This window comes from Euphorbia lathyris, chromosome 1 (assembly GCF_963576675.1).
Source record: "Euphorbia lathyris chromosome 1, ddEupLath1.1, whole genome shotgun sequence".
NCBI classification, from domain to species: domain Eukaryota; kingdom Viridiplantae; phylum Streptophyta; class Magnoliopsida; order Malpighiales; family Euphorbiaceae; genus Euphorbia; species Euphorbia lathyris.
In genome coordinates, this window is record NC_088910.1 from 29,198,302 (window position 1) to 29,218,028 (window position 19,727).

General features: G+C 34.9%; 1 protein-coding gene across 1 annotated transcript; it reads left to right on the forward strand.

The window, feature by feature from the left end:
- The first annotated feature begins 10,836 nt into the window (after positions 1–10,836).
- Positions 10,837–12,002, forward strand: LOC136225922 (uncharacterized). Its single transcript, XM_066014130.1, has 2 exons — positions 10,837–10,940; positions 11,031–12,002. The coding sequence occupies exons 1-2, from the start codon at positions 10,884–10,886 to the stop codon at positions 11,640–11,642; spliced, it is 669 nt and encodes a 222-aa protein (XP_065870202.1). The 5' UTR covers positions 10,837–10,883; the 3' UTR covers positions 11,643–12,002.
- The last annotated feature ends 7,725 nt before the right edge of the window (positions 12,003–19,727 follow it).

Here is a 19,727-nt window from a genome sequence, read left to right on the forward strand (position 1 = left end):
TGATGATCCCTTCCCTTATGGCAACAAAGGCCATTTGAGAGTGAGTGAATCCTCCTGAACTTAGTGAGGCTTGGAGCAATGCAGGTGGTTTAAATGATGATTGAGGTTCAATTTGAAGCTTTGAGGAACTTCATAAGAAAGGGATAAAAAATTTAACTCTAACGAAAAAAACCTCATTAGCAATCATGATTTGCTCAAAAAGTTTTCTGTCGTAAATTCTTTCTGTTTTAATCATTTTTCTAAATCTGTTTCGCCTGTTCATCTTTGTTCTATAAATATTCTTCCATTATTCATACCTAATCCCTTGTGATGTTGTTATTGTCTTTTTGTTTACTTGAGGACAAGTAAGGATTTTATTTGGGGATATTTGTTCGGCATGAATATGACTGCAATTAAACAGCATGTTAATAACTATTTGTGTGTGATTTAGGCGAAATATTCCTAAATAAAAGAACTTATAAGTGTTTTATGCAGATTTGTATTGATTAAGTCAAATGGGCTACCACACAGCCTATTTTGCAACGAACCTTGACGAGTAGAGCAACTTTTGATCCAGCGGATCTCCACTGCGTACCTGATGACGGATGGTGACTAGACAAGTGGCAGGAGCGGCGTGGCAGTGACAGCAAGCGTAGGAAAGGCAGAAAAGCAACATGGTGACAAGATGGATCACCCCCTTGAGTGTTCAAGGGTCAAATTAGAATTAATCATTTCCTAAGTAACCTAGCTGTAGAAAAACAATCTTTTGTAATATTTTGTGATACGGCTCGTATTTCTTCCTTTATATAGACATAGTGGAGGGAAGGAGAGCAGTACCTTTTGACTTCGGATAATAGTTTAACTCGAATTTTGGCTTCTTGGAGAGAGGAAAGCTCTCTAAGGAAGATGACTCCATCAATGGAGGTTTTTGGAATTAACTCAGGTTGTTCACTCTACACTATGAGTGAGTAGTCATTTTGAATGGGTTTGGCCAATTAGGGCCGGTTATGTAAGTCTTTTATTATCTTATTTATGAATGAATGTTGATATATTATGTTGTGCTTGATGAATCTTTAACTCCATTGCTTAAGGCATGTATGTTAGTGTTAGATGCATGATAGGAAACTGCTTTCATCTTCACGGAACTATTTGTCAAGCATTCAACCCCGAAACAGAGATGTCAGGAGGTTGTATCAAGGGTTTTCTTAATAGAAATGTTGTTTCGATCGTAATGCAAGAAAGAACCAACTTTAGGGATGCTTGAGGTTGTAGTACGTCTTAGAATCTTAAGAACACACGAGAGTTGACTTAAGTGAGCATTAAAGCAGAGACTTTGACTTCACTTTACGTCATTCATGAATAAATAGGGTGTTTAGAGACTGAAAGTAACCTGTTCCGCTGTGCTTAACCTGTTCTACCTTTTACCGTCATTAAGTACTGAAGGAAATTAAGGCTAAGGTATAGCAGCGGAAATATAAAATTTTTAGCCTACTTCCTTTTAACCATAGGATCCGTTAATCGTTATTTCATATAAAGAGGGATAAGAAGGAATACCTTTTGAAGAACAATCTACTGTTGTTAAAGAAGCGCCCACAATTCTTCTCCGAATTTCCAAGCACGAAGTATAACACGGTGAGGTTAAGTTAGAATCAACCCTTATGAGATGCAACCAAAATAGATTGCCTCTAATTAACCAACACAAGATCAAAGAGAAAAGGAGATGAATGAAATTAATCAATTGACGGAAGCCGTATGAATTCTAGTCCACGAAACCGGGAAGTCGAATTCTCTTTTTCTCACTAGCTAGGGATTTCAAAAATCACAAAGGGGGAGGTATATGGCTTAGTCGAAATTCACATAAGGAGGGGTATATATAGTCACTTGTATCTAAACCCTAGTTAGATAGGAATAGGTTACTTAATAGGAATTCCATTCGGAATAGGATTCCTAATTATTATCTTATAATATATCAAATACATTTAGGATAATAATAAATAACCTAATTGGATAATAATAGGAGTATATTAATCTAATTAAAACTCCTAACTTAATTATCTCTTAATTAATTTAATTGACAAACCTAATCAAATTAGGATTAATGGAATTTAAATAATTCCTTATTTACTATATATAAATTTCGGCCTCCTCCATTTAAATGGGCCTTACTGGGCTCAACTGGCTTCCATCTATTAATTACATCCATCTCTCTTTTGGTTCCAAGTCTTATGTGTGATCTATTAGGTTCTTACTACTTCTGGCCGTATGCAACTATTAAATTAATTTCTTCAAGAATTATATTTAATCCTTGCATAACGGAATGATGTACTGAGTATGTTATAGGCAATTCTGTAATCATTCCCCCAGAGTCCGTTAAGAAGACAGGTTGATTCTGTCGTTAACCCTTCCGTATTAGTTACAGTATAATTCGATCATTTATCAACTACATCCTTGAACTGAATCTTATGACTATGGGTGATGTCAAGTCACATATAGCAAGACGTTAATTTTACTTGTGCAGGTCGAGTCAACTCAAATAGATAGGTTAAGTGAAATTTGTATTTCTACTCTTAAGCTATCACTTTGCAAGGATTTAGAGTCGAGTCTTCCACAAGCGATCCTTGGATGTATCTCCCATTAATCGGGAGTGATAAATGCTTAATCCAATGTATAACTACCCTGACATTACCTCCTGTGACACCCAACCTTTGCAGTTCACACCCCAGAGTCATCTCTGTTAAGGATCGTGGGACCACAGGATCAAAGTCTCACATTCAGTAATTCAGGATGACCAATTAACATTCCTTTGAGTCTGAGGATTAGTTATACCTATTAATTCCAATGAGATGAACAGGTGACAAGGAAGAATCTACCCATCCTGTTATCTCAAATCGGATCCCCAATCCTAATGAACGATGTTTCATCGGATCTATGTAACTGTCCAGATATCTATATATATGAAGCTTGTGAGATCAGCTTTCTGTCGGACAGAAGACATTGTTACATACAAGTCTCAACAGTGATATATCAATCCTAAACATATCACTTGACTTGGGGTGGTTTTAAGTTTATTAGTTTATTATAAAGTTTTGTCTCACTTCATGCTTGTATGAACACTTTATAATCACTTTAAACAAACTTACGGATTTCCTTTTATTAAACTTTATTTAGTGCTTAAAAGGGATTGCCTTTATATAGTTATAAAACATATATCTCATTAAAACAAATGATATAAAGAACAATTCATTTACATTAAGTTTGTATCCTGCAACAATTGACTATAGGACACTAAACCCCAACAAGTACTTCTTTTAATTAACTAAATCATTGACTTTGTTACTGTTTAAACAACATCTCTCAATTTAAAGAATACACACACCACAAACACCATGTTCTTCAAAGTATTTCTTACAAACTTTGGTCCTCAATCCCTATGGATACGATACTTGACTTATCACTTTATTACTTGTATCTAGTACACTTGCTAGAGTCCATTCAGGAGACAACAGTTCTATACATGAGTTAGCTAACTACTCTCCTAATGAAGTCAAATCCAAAGAGGAGAATGAAGTTGAGAAAGGGGAGAGCAAAGTTGGGAGTGAGGAAATTGAGCCGATGTCCGAAGGTGACAAGTATGTGTCTTTCAATGAGCCACCTAAAGGGCTTCTTAAAGGGCTTCCATCTTTGAGGAAGCTACCACGAGACATAGCATGGGATCCGTGAGATAGTGCACCTAGCTCTACAAATGGTGGGTTGAGCTTTAGAGAGGAGGATGAAGGTTGCTCCATGATGTCTATTGATAGCACCGGAACACCTAGCACATATCACATGCAAAAGAATCAAGTCCCTTACTTGGTAAAATTTGAACTTATTCTTTTGTGTTTTGTTGAAACATATGTGTTGGAATCTTGGTTGTGTATGTTGAGCGAGAACCTTCCCTATGATGATCCCATGAGAGATGATCTTGTTGTGAGGAATGTGGACTCTATGTTGAGTGAGAACCTTCCCTATGATAAGCCTATGAGAGGCAAGCTTGTTGTGCGGAATGTGAGCTTTATGTTGAGGGAGAACCTTCCCTATGATGGAACCATGAAGGGTGATCTTGTTGTGGGCTTTGGTGATTGTTTGTTAAAAGGGAATGGCTTCCTGTGGAATATGGAGAAGATGGAAGGAAGTCAAGACTTGGTAAATCGGGAATTCACTATTGTGTGCTTTATTGACATGTATGTGTGTGGGTATATGTGGTGCTTGTTGAGGAAGCATCAACCTTATGAGGAGTCAATGAGAAGCGATCTTGTGATGAAGAGAGTGGGGTTTATGAAGTCTGAGATGAATGGGAATAGCCGCCCGAGAGATGTTGATGAGATTGACGGAATTCAAGGCTTGGAGAATAATGGCCAAGTTAGTAAAGTGGCAAGTCTTGAAGTTCCGAGATTGTTAACCCAAGGTGAGGGAGGAGCTACTATGTGTGTGTTTGGGTTCACTATAATGTGGGTTGACGAATGTCATCGGGATATTCTGTTTGTTGTGGGCCATGGGCAATGAGAGAATGAGCATGATAGCCGAGTTAGTGGAATGAGTGATAGCCAAGTCCGGGCATATTCAATTAAAAGTCATGTTTGGGTTGTGAAGAGTACTCAAGGGATCGCTCCAATTTGGGTTGATATATGGCACCGGGACATGTCATTTGAGTTTGGCTATGAGCGAGTGGAGATTGAGCCTAGCATCCGAGTTGATGGCGTGAGGTACATTGAGGTCCGGGCATATTCGACTCAAGATCATGTTGGGGTTTTAAAGAATATTTGTGAAATTGATTCTAATTGGGTTGATACGTGTCGTCGGGACATTCAATTCGAGGTAGGCCTAAAGCGGAAGAATATTGTGTTGATTCCTCAAGTTCGTGATGGGGAGATCAAGAGGATCCATGGGTGGTCCGTGTAACCAAATGAGGGACGTTGGAAGATCATTCAAGCATTTATTGGGAAGTGGTTTGACAAGCTTCGCCAAGACATACCATTCGATGTTGGTAGAGCATCCAAGATTGGTGGGGATTGGGAGATGAGTACCACGGAAGATGAAGTCCGAGGTGAGGCACTTGTGGAGATATGGGGAAAATCTCGTGAGGAGAAGGTGAGCCTGATAATATGCGAAGTGGACATTTTGAATTCATCTCGGGCAACACATTGGTTCGATTTGAAAGCTTGGGTCCGTTCACAACGAACACGTCTCATCAATATATGGCAAGCAACTTGGGGTCAAGTTCTTTTTAAGAGAGAGTGTATGATGCGGGCATCTTTCCACTAGCAACAACCTCGAATCCGAGGTATGGGGAGCTTAGTGTCAAAGCTATTGAGGGCTATTGAGAGCCACCCAAGAAGGAAGGAAACAGCGAAGCACGAGACCCGGGGAGAGCCAACCATGAAAGACGAGGGCAAAGGCAACCAGTAGAGCACGTTGGGCGTGCCTCCTCGTACGCGGAGCGTGGAAGGTCCTATGTCTAGAGGACAGTTCATGAGCTCATGCACGCGGGGCGTGCGTCCTCATACGCGGGGCGCAGATCAGGCATCCGGGACGAGTTCTACCCAGGAGGTCAACTACGCGGGGCGTAATACCAGAGACACCACGTGTGAACCTCATCAACGAGACGCCCAAGTTTAGGAGGTCAACTACGCGGGGCGTAATACCGAAGACGTTACGCGTGAACCTCATCCACGAGACGCCCAAGTTCAGGAGGTCAATTACGCAGGGCGTAGTAAGACTCACGCGGAGCGTGTCCCGTTTGGAGGATGCTTCTTCACCAAGTTCTTGTGTTGGGGACCATTTATTGTCTTCCTTATTTACAACCTTGCCTCTCCTTATTTACACCTTTGTCACCCCCTAATTACAACTCTACCACTTCTATATTTACACCCATGCCATCCTTTGTTATGTTAACTCATTTTACCCTTATCTTATTATTCCATTTAGTTATAGTCTTTACCCTTTATTGTAATTTGGCAATTAGGTTTAGATGATATAAATTCATCTCTTTGTAATTGTAATCCTTAACTTTTTATAAATCAAATGTTAATCTTCTTCAAGAAGCTTGTTAAGATTTTCACCTTCAACAATGGGGATTTCATATTCCTATGGATTTTAGTCCATGAAACCCGGGATTCACTCCTTCTAGTTTAGTTAGAGAAGAAATATCTTTGTAAGTTTACGATTAAAACTTTCAGATAAAACCGATCTGTATCATTAAGATAACACGTAACCCATTAGAAATATAATATTAATTTGAAATATTTATATAAATTTAGAATTAGCATATAAGACTACCAAAAACTAAATACATCCATATTGTTCCAAAAATGACCCATTAATTTTTAAGTATAATAAGAAAAAGCTATGCGTGTTGAATATATGTTGTGGTGTACACAATTTTCATCCAAACTTATTGAGGTTGATAATGATATATGATAGGATCTCGTGTGATTTTAGCTTTATCCCATTACGAAGAAGCTATTTGTTTTGGCGAAATGCATGCATGCATGGAAATAAGAGACAAGATAAATAATCCATTCTAACTTTTTTCTACAATAATGCATTTTGTTATTTGTACATCCAATATGGGACAACTTTTCAACCGATCATTTTATTTCTACTATTATCCTACTAATTCATTTCTATATATATGACGAGAAAATATCACATAATTTTTTATTTATCCATCTCACAAGGAGAAAAACAGAACCAGCTAAATAAAAAATAAGAAAGAAAAATGATGTACTTCAATTTAAAAATGACATAACTTTTTATGCATTATCAAAATTATTATTATTTTCTAAAAAATTATTATTTTTATTATTATTATTATTATTGTTGTTATTGAGTAAAGGATGGAATCTGGCCGAGGAAAAGTGAGGTGAGTGATAATTTTAAATTAAACCCTATCACAATTTTTTAGATCGATACATGTGATTTTTAAGACAAATATCTTAACTCTGTTAAAAGGTATAGGTAATTTTGGAGGAAAATTTTGACTTTTTTTTCCTTTCTTCTTCTTTTCCACTAGAATGTATAAAATAAAAAAAAAACAAGAAAGAAGCGAGATTTAATTTAAAATCATGCTTAAAGAAATAAAGGTTATCAAATCAAATTTATAAGGCTTAATAGGTATCCAGCCCTTTAAACATTTAACTTTTTTTCATTTGGCCCCCTCAATTTAGGAAACAACTTCTCAACCCCCTTAACTCTCCAAAAACATCACAAACAACCCCTTAAAACTGTAACTATTTTTCGCCTGACCCCCTCAACTCAGGGGACAACCTCTCAACCCCCTTAACTCTCCAAAAACATCACATACAACCCCTTACACCCTTATATCCGGTCAAAATATTGACCCGTGTAGAAAACGCGCTGGACTGTTGACCTCACCAATGCCACGTATCATTTTTTTCTTAAATTTTTCCATGTAAATCCAGTAAATTATCCCATAATTTGGGCATCCATAGAGTCTTCTTTCTTGATTTGCAGGTTCCCACGAAACCTTAAGTACAACATATTCACCACAAAAACATGATTCATGAGTACCCACCATGAAATCGGTTTCAAGAACAACACAAGCCCTAACCTAATTGACAAAAAAAAAAGAATTATCTCAGAAGAAGAAAAAGAGGCAAAGAAGAAGAAGAAGAAAAAGAATAAAAAGAAGAAGGTAGAGGAGGAATAAAGGAGATGAATACTTAATGTTGAACTTGAATCGGAGACCGATCGGAGACAGAAAAGAGGTGAATCGAAAGAATCGGAAAAAGGAAGGATTTCTGAGGAGAAAAACGTTAGGGATTTAAGAAGAAAGGAGATTTTTTTACCATTTAAGTTTCTAAAGCCAACCTTCACGCGCTTTCTAATGAGTGCAATCCCAACTTATTCCATGTCAGAGCCACGTAGGCGTTAAGGGGCTATATGTGATGTTTTTAGAGAGTTGAAGGGGTTGAGAGGTTGTCCCCTAAGTTGAAGGAGTCAGGTGAAAAAAAGTTGCAAGTTTAAGGGGTGGAGAGTAAAGGGGGTTGAAAGGTTGTCCCCTAAGTTGAGGGAGCCAGGTGAAAAAAAGTTACAAGTTTAAGGGGTTGGATGCCTATTAAGCCAACTTATAACCTCAACAATCAAACTTATACTACTTAAACGCACAAATATATCAACATAAATCATGTTACAATGATATTATACTCATTTGGGACCAATTTTTTTTTATATATCTAATATAATCCCTCTTTTGAATCCAAAAATATTACTATTTCAAACTCAATTTGTGTGTTTGAAGCAGTGATGGAGTTAGCCCAAATCCCGATCACCGGCTCCGCCAGAGTAACAGTGGTTTTGCCTCTTCTAGCCTTTATGTTTATATTTTGTAGTATCATTTCCATATTTCAAGGTGGATAAATTGGTTTAACGTTCCTATGGTAAGACGAATGCTTTTTAATATAAGAGGGTACGGGTTCAATCTCATTTTATTTTATAAATGTTTTATTTATTTCAACTTTATTTCAATTGACTTTTTATCTTCATAACACTTTTAAACTCATTTTTAACTTGTCTTTTTCCATTAAAATATCAGTTTTTTTAGATTCAAATAACTTAATTTTTAAATTAAATTTTAATTTATAACTAAAAATAAAAAAATGTAAAAATGTTATAATTCTTAAGAAATTAGCGTTGAACTTATAAAAAATTAAATATGTCTAGTCTTTTTGCGTTAGAAACTTTTAATTTGTTAACCAACATACCAAAATAACAAAATTCTAACGTGCTTGAAGCTAAAATATTTTATCCATCCCTAACGGATTGGACTTGGAAAAATAACGTCCAACGGTAGGACTAAAATCAGCCTCCAAATATGAATTCCTTGTTTGAAATTTAGTAGTCAATTTTATGGGGGGTTTTGGTCTGTATTAGGGTTTATGACCGATAATTTATAAATTATTGTTTTCAATTAAAAAAATATAGATAATTTTGAATGAAACTATTGCAGCTTATAAAATTCGAAAATTAAAAAAGTTAAGGTTAAATTATTTAGATTTCTTGTTTAATTTGCACTAAACAGTATCGCTAAATGCAGTACCTTTGCATGTCCTTTCATAGAAAACAATGTGGTTGAGAACGCGCTTATTTTGTTGGTGTTGTTGTATTGGTGGGCGAGTGAAAAAATATATCCTACTACAATATTGCTCCCCTAAGTTGTGACATTAATAAGCATGAAAAGAAAGCTTAAACCCCAATTAGGCCTCCTAATAATAACATCAAAACATTAGTAGCTCATCATTCAAATCAACCCTACTGGACCCACGCAATTAGTTAGAAATCCAAGCGGGTCGGGCGGGGTTCGAACACCCCACTAATCACTACTAGAAAATTTAATTAAATTTTTATACGAAACTTTGATTTATTTATCAAGTTATTTTTACAAGATTTACATATATTAATTGAATAAACGGCCCGTACAGAAGAGGACTGCTAATGACTGCACGTTATTTTGTTCCATTGTGATGAGATATAAAAATCATATAAATAATTAATTAGATTTTAATTTGTTGGCATGCTATCAGGAATATACTACTAATTCACAAATGGAGCTACTGTTTGATTTGTCTCTAAGAAAATTATTTAAGTTGCTGCCTCAGATTTGGGTTATTCATTTAATTATAAAATAATGTCTCCTTATGGAAGACATTACAGCTAATCAAGAGATTAATCATAGAAGAATGGAGTGAGAGCCTGTACATATGATGTTGCTTATTGTGATTACGAGGCCTTAATTAAATTATTTCCCTAAGGAGCTGTCCTAGAAGCTACCCCAAGATTCCCTCTCTTTTTTCAATAATGTTAACCACAATTAAATTTAATAAACCTTGACTTTCAAATTTAAATTTTGGCTTTATCCAAAAATTTACATGATTTTGACAGAAAAAATGTATCTAGGTGTGATAGGGTTAATTAGGGTCCTCAATGCAGTTAGGGTGTGTTTTTTTGAATTTTTCTTATTAACCTTCTTTTTTATTAATAAACTCATTTATTTATTTAATTTTAATAAATTCATTTCACTCTATTTTTATATAAAAAAAAATCACTAAAATTTTGATATATCGTGTAACATCATTAACTTTTATATTGATGCGGTAGAAATGTGACAACTACGTGTCACTTAATTGATATATAATAAATTATATTCTATGGTCCATTAATAATAATATTCCGATGATTTTATATATATACACAAATTGATTGAAATGATTTTATTAAAATTCTGTGATTATATTGAAATAACGAGGTTCAACAATTTTTATACAACAAACTCAAAATTTTACTGCCCCGTGTAATTTACAATGTCATACCTCTTGTAAATGGGTTCGTTACATTATAGTCCTCCAAATGTAAGCTTAGAATATTAATATTATAAAATTTATTTTCTTAATATCAAAATCATTCAATTTTATATTTAATTCTTATAGTGTTTTGATAGAGACACTACCAATAACAGTTATTGAAAAAGACAAGCTCAATTCTGTCATTCATCACCATTTTCGATTTCTCACATCAGCAAAACCTAACATGTTTAAGGTATTTTTATTATTATTTCTTAATCCACACACAAACATCCGGTTTACACGTCGTCCACGTGTTCTTTTCATTGTGAAGTCGGATGATTTTGATATTAAGAAATTAAAGTTTAACATTAACATGCATTTCACAATACTTAAAGGACTACAAATGTAATTAACCACCTTGTGAACATAGCCAATTGGGCAGACACACGAGGACCCAACCCTCCCTTATATAAATGAACCTCCCTCAAACTAAAACATTCATCAAATCTCAATCAATTTCAGATTCCAAAGCTCTCAAATACACATAACACATCTAACAAAAAGATGGGTTGCTGGTCTGCCGAGAATGCTACTAACGCATACCTCAAAACCTTAAGAATGGTAAGTCATATACATATATACAAACATAAATCTCATCAATTTTCCTATAATTCTCAATCAAATTCTCAATTTTCCTTTTCACATTTTCAGGGCCAAAAAGCAAAAGAACCAGACACCGCCGAGTTCATATCAGCACTAGCAGCAGGCAACAATGCACAACTCATGGTCGTAGCCTGTGCAAATTCCGCTAACTCAACAGTCCTAGCCTTAGTAGCCGCAGCTCATCAAACCGGCGGCAAAGTGATCTGCATTCTCGCCGGACACCAAGAACTAGAATTCTCAAAACAAGTACTTGGCTTCGACGCTTGCCACGTTGAATTTATTATCGGAGAACCTCAAAATCTTCTTCTAAATCATTATTCAGAAGCTGATTTTGTTCTTATTGATTGTAACCTGGATAACCACGAAGGGATCTTAAGAGCAGTGGAAGAAAGTAGGAAGCAAAACGGTGCCGTGGTGGTAGGATACAATGCGTTTAGTAAAGGATCATGGTGGTCTAGTGGGTCAAAAACTCAACTTTTGCCTATAGGAGAAGGGTTGCTAGTGACTAGAATTGGTGCAAATGGTAAAAATACAAGGCGTGGACATTTGAGAAATAGCAGCAGTGGTAGTCATTGGGTTGTGAAGGTAGATAAATGTACCGGCGAAGAACATGTTTTTAGAGTTAGAATTCCGCAGGAGAAACAGATTATTCAAGCTTGAATCTTTTAAAAATTTCTATAATGGTCCGGAAATCCCGTCCGGAGATGATGTGGCATCATTTGATTGGAGGGACGAGTACTAATCCGGTCTATATTAGATTTTTTTCTTCTTTGGTTGGGATATGAGGAGGGAACTCAGCCGTTTCTTCTCTTTTCTTCTCTATTTTGTTGCCGGAGCAGCCAAAGTAAGCAAGCATATGGAGATTGTTAATTTGATTAAGAGTCTTAATTAAGATAATTGTATATAAAATCAGTTTATATGCCTATATTAGCCTTTATTGATTGATTGATGGTTTCAATTATTTCATATATGTATTGATTAGAAATTATATATTAAGGATCGATCATTTTGTGCCAGATATTTTATTTCTTCATGTCATATATATTACCAGGATGCTTGGAAGATATTAATATGGTTTTGGTTAACAACTATCTCAATTATAAATGGTTTTTGCCTTCTGTTTATGACAAATTAAGGTTCAGATCGATTAATTAATTCATTTAATTATAAAATACAACTTGGTTAATATATAATAGACGATAAATTTCTATAAGTTTGTTCAGAATGGCTCAATCTTACTTTTGTAATCCAAATCTAGTTTGATTTTGAGAAGTTTTACATCGATACGTAAAAATTAATTTCAAACTATTCAGATAATAACGCATATACGAAAAAAATTGAGAAAATTCGATTTGATAAAAAGAAAAATTACGCACGTATGTGTAAATTTGGCCCCCTCAATAGACCAATCTTTTGTTCATCATCCTTCCATGATAAATTATCAGGAATAAGGGTGGAAACATATGGTTTGAGCAGTACACTAGAACCATTTGTACCTTGGACGGTTTCGCCCACTCCAACACATTGGAGTTGAAAATGGTTAATTAGCTTATTAAATTTGTATTTAATTATAAAATTCAAACTTGATTTATATATATGATAAAAATATAATTTTCTCCAAGTTCATTCAAAAATGATTCAATCTTATTATTTCTGTAGTTTAAATCTAACTCAATTTTTGAAATTTTTTACAGTAGCACGAAAAAATTGTTTTTAAACTACTCATATGATAACATATATACATATTTAGTAATCTCTAAACTTTGATTTAACAAAAAAAGAAAAAAAATTCACACGTATATATATAAATTTAGTCTCAGTAAAACAATCTTTTATTCACCACTTCTTGGCATGCTCACAAATTAAGTGAATGTCAAGCAATAGACTTTGGAGAAATTCTACCGTAATCTTAAGAAATATATTTATACATATTTAGTAATCTCTAAACTTTGATTTAAGCTCTGGGGTAAATTGCATCCATGGTCACTTAACATTTCCTATATTAACATTATGGTCACTCAATTTTAAAATATAACATAAAAGTCACTAACGTTTGTCTTTACTAATATTATCATCCTTTATGAAAATAAACCATCTTAAAATAGAAAAATTCAAGAATTAAAATAAGTTAGAACAATATTAACTATAGAACGAAAAAGTTCAAAAAAATTAAGGTTGTATAAACTATTTTTCACCTAAAGAAACCAATTAATTTAGTGGAAATAAGTGATGAATGAAGAAGCCCAGCCATATGGGAGAAGGGTCCAATATTTGTTGGAAAGTGGCGTGCTGAAGTGTACAAATCCAAAACTAACGCCACATCATCAAACAAAATCTCAATTAATTGTGTGGCCGTTACAAATTGGTTAGAGCTATGGTCCACTTCATATACCCTTTTCTTCTTAATTTGGAAATCTATACTTTTCTTATACTTCTCATATACCCGTTACAAGGTGTGACTGGATCGATTCATTGGTCTCCACCGCTGATTCACTAATATAAACTTAATTGTGATGTAGCTTACTCTTGCAGGTCTAATAAAGACACATTTGGTTTAGTTGTTCGTGATTCTGCAGGTTATGTAGCACTATCAGGCGGAGGACCTTTGGGTGTGGTTATGTCTGCCTTGCATGCAGAATTATTGGCAATATTATCATCAATTCGTATTGTTCGGCAGTGGCGGAGCCAGGACTTATAGGTCGGAGGGGCTAGACCGTAGACAAAAAAAAAATTAAATGCTACGGATTGGGCTAGATGCTATGAGTCGGGTTAGACCGGTCCATGTTATTTTTATAATTCCCAAGAAATCCTAAAGTAAATGTAGGGATAAGGTACCAAAAAAAGGCCTATGATTTTTTTTTTGAAGTATCAATTTAGGCTCCACGTACAAAATAGCACAAATATAGGTTTAACGTTTAAAAAAGTGTACCAATTTAGGTCTCGATAACGAAATGAGACACGTCATTGATACCTTTTTTTAAATGTTAAGCCTAGTTGATACTTCCCTAAAATCATATATCTATTTTGGTACCTTATCCCTTAATTATAATCACTAAAAAAATCTCTAATTAAACAACATATTAATAATCCCCAACATAGTAAATAAATCATAATTGAAATTAAAGTAAATATAAATATCTAAATTATATCCTAAATTAGAAATCCTAAATTAAACCCTCCCAAAATTAGTTATAATTATTAAAGAATCCTAAATGAAACCCTCCCAAAAATAAAAAAACTTACTTGGATGTTTGAAATTAGAAGCTGTGGTAAAATTGAAAATGATTGAATAATTGAAATTTTAAAAAAACTTTGGACCAATTTAGGAAATTTACCAAAATTTTATTTGCCTATGTCCGAGATAAAGGAGAGATAAAGCAAATAAGATAATACAATTTCTTTAAAAAGAAACAAAAAAAAAGATGGAAAGGGCTGAGGGCAATTTCGCCCTTTCCATCTTTTAATTTTTTTTAACCTAACCATTGTGCTGGTTAGGTTAAAAAAAATTAAAAGATGGAAAGGGCGAAATTGCCCCCAGCCCTTTCCATCTTCTAATTTAGGCAAATGAAGAAGAAGATACAGAGATCTTCTTCTTCAGCCGCCATGGCTGGAGGGGCTCCAGCCATGGCGGCCCCTGACGAAGCCAGGGTTTAAACCTCCCTACCAGGGGGTTTCCGACGGGGCTGGAGGGTCGGCTGACCCTCCCCGCCCCCTCTGGCTCCGCCCCTGTTGTTCGGGAAGCTGGGTTTAATTCAGTTCACATTGCATCAGATTCTCTATCGGCTATCCGTCTTCTTTGCAAACAAGAAATTATTCACAATTGGACGGGTGTGCTTGTTAATGATATTCTTGAAGAGATAAAGTCATTCTCACATATTGATTTTATTCATGAAAGGCGTCAATCGAATATGGTTGCACATAACCTATCAGCCTGTGCTATTTCTCTTTCATATGTAGAAATCCTTATTGAGGATTTCCCTTTATGTGTTTTACCTTATATTCAAAATGATTGTAATTATTTATGTTAATGAAAATGTTTTTTCTATCAAAAAAAATAAATTAAATGAGCTTAGCCTTGCTAAAAATATACTAGTACTAGAAAAAAAAGGTCGGAGAAATACAAGACAAAAATATAAACTCTATTATTTTATATTTATTTATAAGGTCATTATTTTTATTTTTTAATTGTGTTTTCATCTTGTAAAATAGTTTAAAATAATAAAATTAAAAATTATTATGCAAATATTTAAATTAAAAACCAATTCAATCAAAAACTGATCCAATATGGAAATTAATCTCTCTATTTCATTTTAATTGACATTCAAGGTTTCTAACATAAATAATCCAAAGCTCAATTTCATTATTTCTTAAGTCATCGCTATAGTGATTTTATTGTAAGTATGTGTCTCCATCGGTGAGAGAGTCTCAGCCAGTTTGAGTTATTTTTACAAGTCTTATTGACTTTTTATGCACTCTCTCAGCGAAACAGAAAAAATGGAAGGAAGATTGGAACAGATGACAATCGATGATGAAGAAAACGACATCCTGAATATAGGAATTAATATACAACTGCATCAGCAAGTAGAAGCACGATTTGAATTGTTTTGGCAATTTATCACCGATAAATCAATTAACTTTCCAGTAATGAAGAACAGAATGACAATATTGTGGAGTCCTGAAAGAGGGGTTAACATCCAGAAAATTGCACCAAACCTTTACTCATTCGAATTCTTCAATATAAATGGAAAAAAATTTAGAATGGTTGATAACTATAATAATCATTCACCATTTAGATGATGATATATCAATATAATTATTATCAAGTTATCATCTGAGTGGTATAATTAATTTATATCTTCTTCTTTTTTTGGTAGGAAAGGAAAGGAAAAAAAACAAACAAAACAAAAACCTGATCCGGGATCAGTCTAGGAAGGTTGACCCCAACCCTATCCTCTAGGAGAGTAGACAACAAAAAAGAATGAGGAACAGAAAGGGTAGAAACACCTAACATCCCCCCATGCCCAGCAGCTGCCAAGCGATCCGCCACGTGGTTTTGTTCCCTATAAATATAGGAGAAACTAAGAGTCTCAAAGGCAGGACGAAGCCTCAAAATAGCTTTGATGAGATTCTGGCTCTTAAGACAAACAGCATGGCTATCCGAAATCCTGTTGATTGCCTCCAAATTATCAGACTCCACCGAAAGCCTTTTAACACTCATGCGAATGGCAAGTTTAATACCCGACAGAATACCCCAGAGCTCCGCAGAAAAGGAGGAGCCCATCCCCAAGTTATGGGTAAACCCAGCCAGCCAAGCGCCACCAGCATCCCGAAGAACTCCTCCAGCAGCAATTCTCCCATTGCTAAGGTAGGAGCCATCCGTATTCAACTTGACAACCCCTTCTCTAGGCTTACTCCAACCAACTAAATGGACCACTTTATCCGGGGAAGGGCGAACAATGGGCTCTCCTTCAAAGCTTTTTGTAATAACAGAGAGCTTTTTCGAGAAGTAAAACAGTAAGTCAGGAATAAGGACAGTCTTCTCAGCAAATAACTCTTCATTCCTCCATTTTCAAATTTGGTGACATATAATAGCGAAGAAAATGTCACTGTGCTCCATATTGGCCAACAAATTCCCATTGGCTCCTTCAGAGAACCAGTCAACTTCAGAATGAGCCATGAAAGAAGGAAGGGTGTGGTGAGGGAGGATCCCCTCCCAAATCTTTTTACTATTCGGGCAATCCCTCAAAGCATGGAACAAGGTTTCCACATGGTCACTGCATCTACTACAGGCACCAGACTCAGCCAAGTGCCTTCTGTGCCTATCCGCATTCGTGAGGAGCCTGTCTTTGACTCCCAGCCACAGGAAACTTCTAATGCGATAAAGGATTTTGAGGGCCCAAATGGACTTCCAAATCTCCAAAGGAGGATCGGCCCTATTAGGGGTAAAAGCTTCATAGGCCGATTTACAAGAATAAGTACCATTATTAGTCAAGGCCCAGCAGTGTTTGTCCTTATCTTCCTCTTGATTGCTAATCTTCACTCCTCTAATGTTAAGGAGGGTCTCCAGGCTAAAGAAAGAGTCGAACTTAGACCAGATCCAGTCTCCCTCCGAGTCCACCACATCAGCAACCTTCCAGGAAAGGAAATCACACGGCGGAGGGGCACTATAAACGTCAATCAGCGGTTTATCACCAATCCAGGTGTCATACCAGAAACTGATGGATTTACCATTACCCACCTCCAGGCCAATCCCCGTACAGAACTCAGCAAACACAACACTAAGCCCTTTCCAGAGGAAGGAACAAATGACAACCCTCTCCTTCGGGCCACCAAAAATTCTGTCTTTCCGATACTTGCCGCACAGAAGACGAACCCAAAGAGAGGAGGGGCATTGCCACATTCTCCAAAGAAGCTTCATTAACAGGACTTTATTGTTGTCCTTAACTTGCCTTATACCAAGACCCCCCTGCCTTTAGGCTGGCAGACTTCCTTCCAAGGGACCAGGTGAACCTTTCTCCCATCTCCAGACTCTCCCCACAGGAAACGCCGATTAATCTTATCAAGGTTGTTAAGAATAGGCTCAGGGAGCCTACAGGCTTGCATGATGTGGTTCGGAGCAGCGCAGTTGACGGACTGGACTAAAGTAAGACGACCTGCAACATAGAATTTTTCATACAAATTGGCATATCACTTTATTATTATTATTAAGTGTACCCTAAATACAAGTATGGTGAACCATATTTTTGGATAAAATTGTAGCAATTGCATGTGGAAAGAACTTTGTGTAGCACATTTAAAAACTCAATATGTAGAATAAATCAGCCCATAACGACAAATCTTACATTATATCTAATTATCTAATTACAAATGGGTCTATTTTATAAATAAAGAAATTCTTACTTTTATAATCTTTGCCGATAATAATATATTTTAATCTGTTCATGGATTGACGACGGCTCAAGCCTATATGGAGACGTAATTCCCCATATTATGTTGCCAAATACTAATACAGCTAAGGTCGCACTATATTCAGATCTGATCAGGCCAGGCTGGCCCAGTAAGGGAACTAGTACTAAGCCCATCCCAGCCCCCCTACATTAAACTATTATTCTGAACATCAAAATGCATCAAAATAAAAAGGGTCAATTACATGAATATCATAATTGACTACAAAATTACAACTAATTACACAATAATCATATTGAAAATAATATTTTGTTTTTAGTCAAATGATTAACTTTTATATGAAATAGATCATATTTGTAATTTTTATTTTGAAAATGTCAGAGAAAAACAGTTTTTGTTTTTAAATTTAAACCTGGATAACCTTCTTTAAATTAACTAATTATTACAATAAAAATTAGTAAGAAAACAATTAGTACATCAAGTCTACAAAACTCATCTCAATAAACATAATTTTAAATAAATAAACAAAATTATCTAAAATAACAAAACAAAGTAAGAAAAAGAATGATTTAGTGTTTAGTATTTAATATTTAGCCCGACCCGATCCGGGTCCCTAAAAGCTTGAGCATAAAATGGGTTGAGTTTGAGATTTGTCTCAAAACTCCAAGTTAGTGTCTGGCCCGAGCTATAAAACAATTATGTGTAATTTATGGATAAATGTTAAATTTAACCCTAATATTTTAGAAAAAGTGTAGATTTAGCTTTAACGTGTGAAATTATGCAAATTTAACCCTAACGTTTCCAACCAAGATCAATTTTAGCCACACGTTATCAAAAATTAGAAAAACTGGTTTGACTGGTATTTAACTGTCACTTCTCCAAATATCAATTAAGTCTAAGATATTTAGTGTATTACTAACAAAATTACAAAAATCTCATTAAAATGTTAAAACTAAATATGCTACATATAAGTTAATCATAAATTTATGGCCTAATACACAAATAACCCCATAAACTTGTCTAAATGCTGCAACGGCCCCCTTAAACTTTCAATTGTAACAACTTACCCCTTAAACTTGTCCAATTGTAAAACACAACTCCAAATTGCTAACATGGACTGCAATTGAAGAAACACGTGAAATACAAAATCTGCAATGCTCGTGGAGTAGGATAATCAAATCTTTGGCGTGATACGAATCCGGGGAAACTTTTTTACTGTTGCTTCAAATACGGGGTAAAAAAAATTCCAATTTAGGGTTATGTTTTATAATTGCACAATTTTAAGGGGTAAGTTGTTACAATTGAAAGTTGAGGGGGGCACTTGCAACATTTGGACAAGTTCAGGGGTTATCTGTGTATTAGGCCTAAATTTATTTATCAAACTATCTAAAATATTTACTGTATTATTAATATAGTTAAAAAAAAATCTACAAAAAAATGTACAAAATTACTTTAGTTTATTGACAAAATTGTTTGGAAGGTCTAACATGACAGTTAAATAGCAGTCAAAATAGTCTTTTCAAAAATTTTATAGAGTGAGGCTAAAATTGATTTTGTTTGGAAACGTTGGGATTAAATTTATACATTATTCTTAAATCTGCACTTCGCTTAAAACTTTAGGATTAAATTTGACTACTATCTCGTATAATTTAATTACATTTAACATTATTAATTTTAATTAATTTATTTTCATTTTCTTGCGTCTCATATTCTCATTCGCACATTAATCTTTTGTAAAAAAAAAAACATTATAGTGCATATATAAACTAGTATTTTTTTTTATTGTTTGTAGCAAGTTACAGTTTATAAATTCTTTTTGTTAAATTTTTATTATTTATA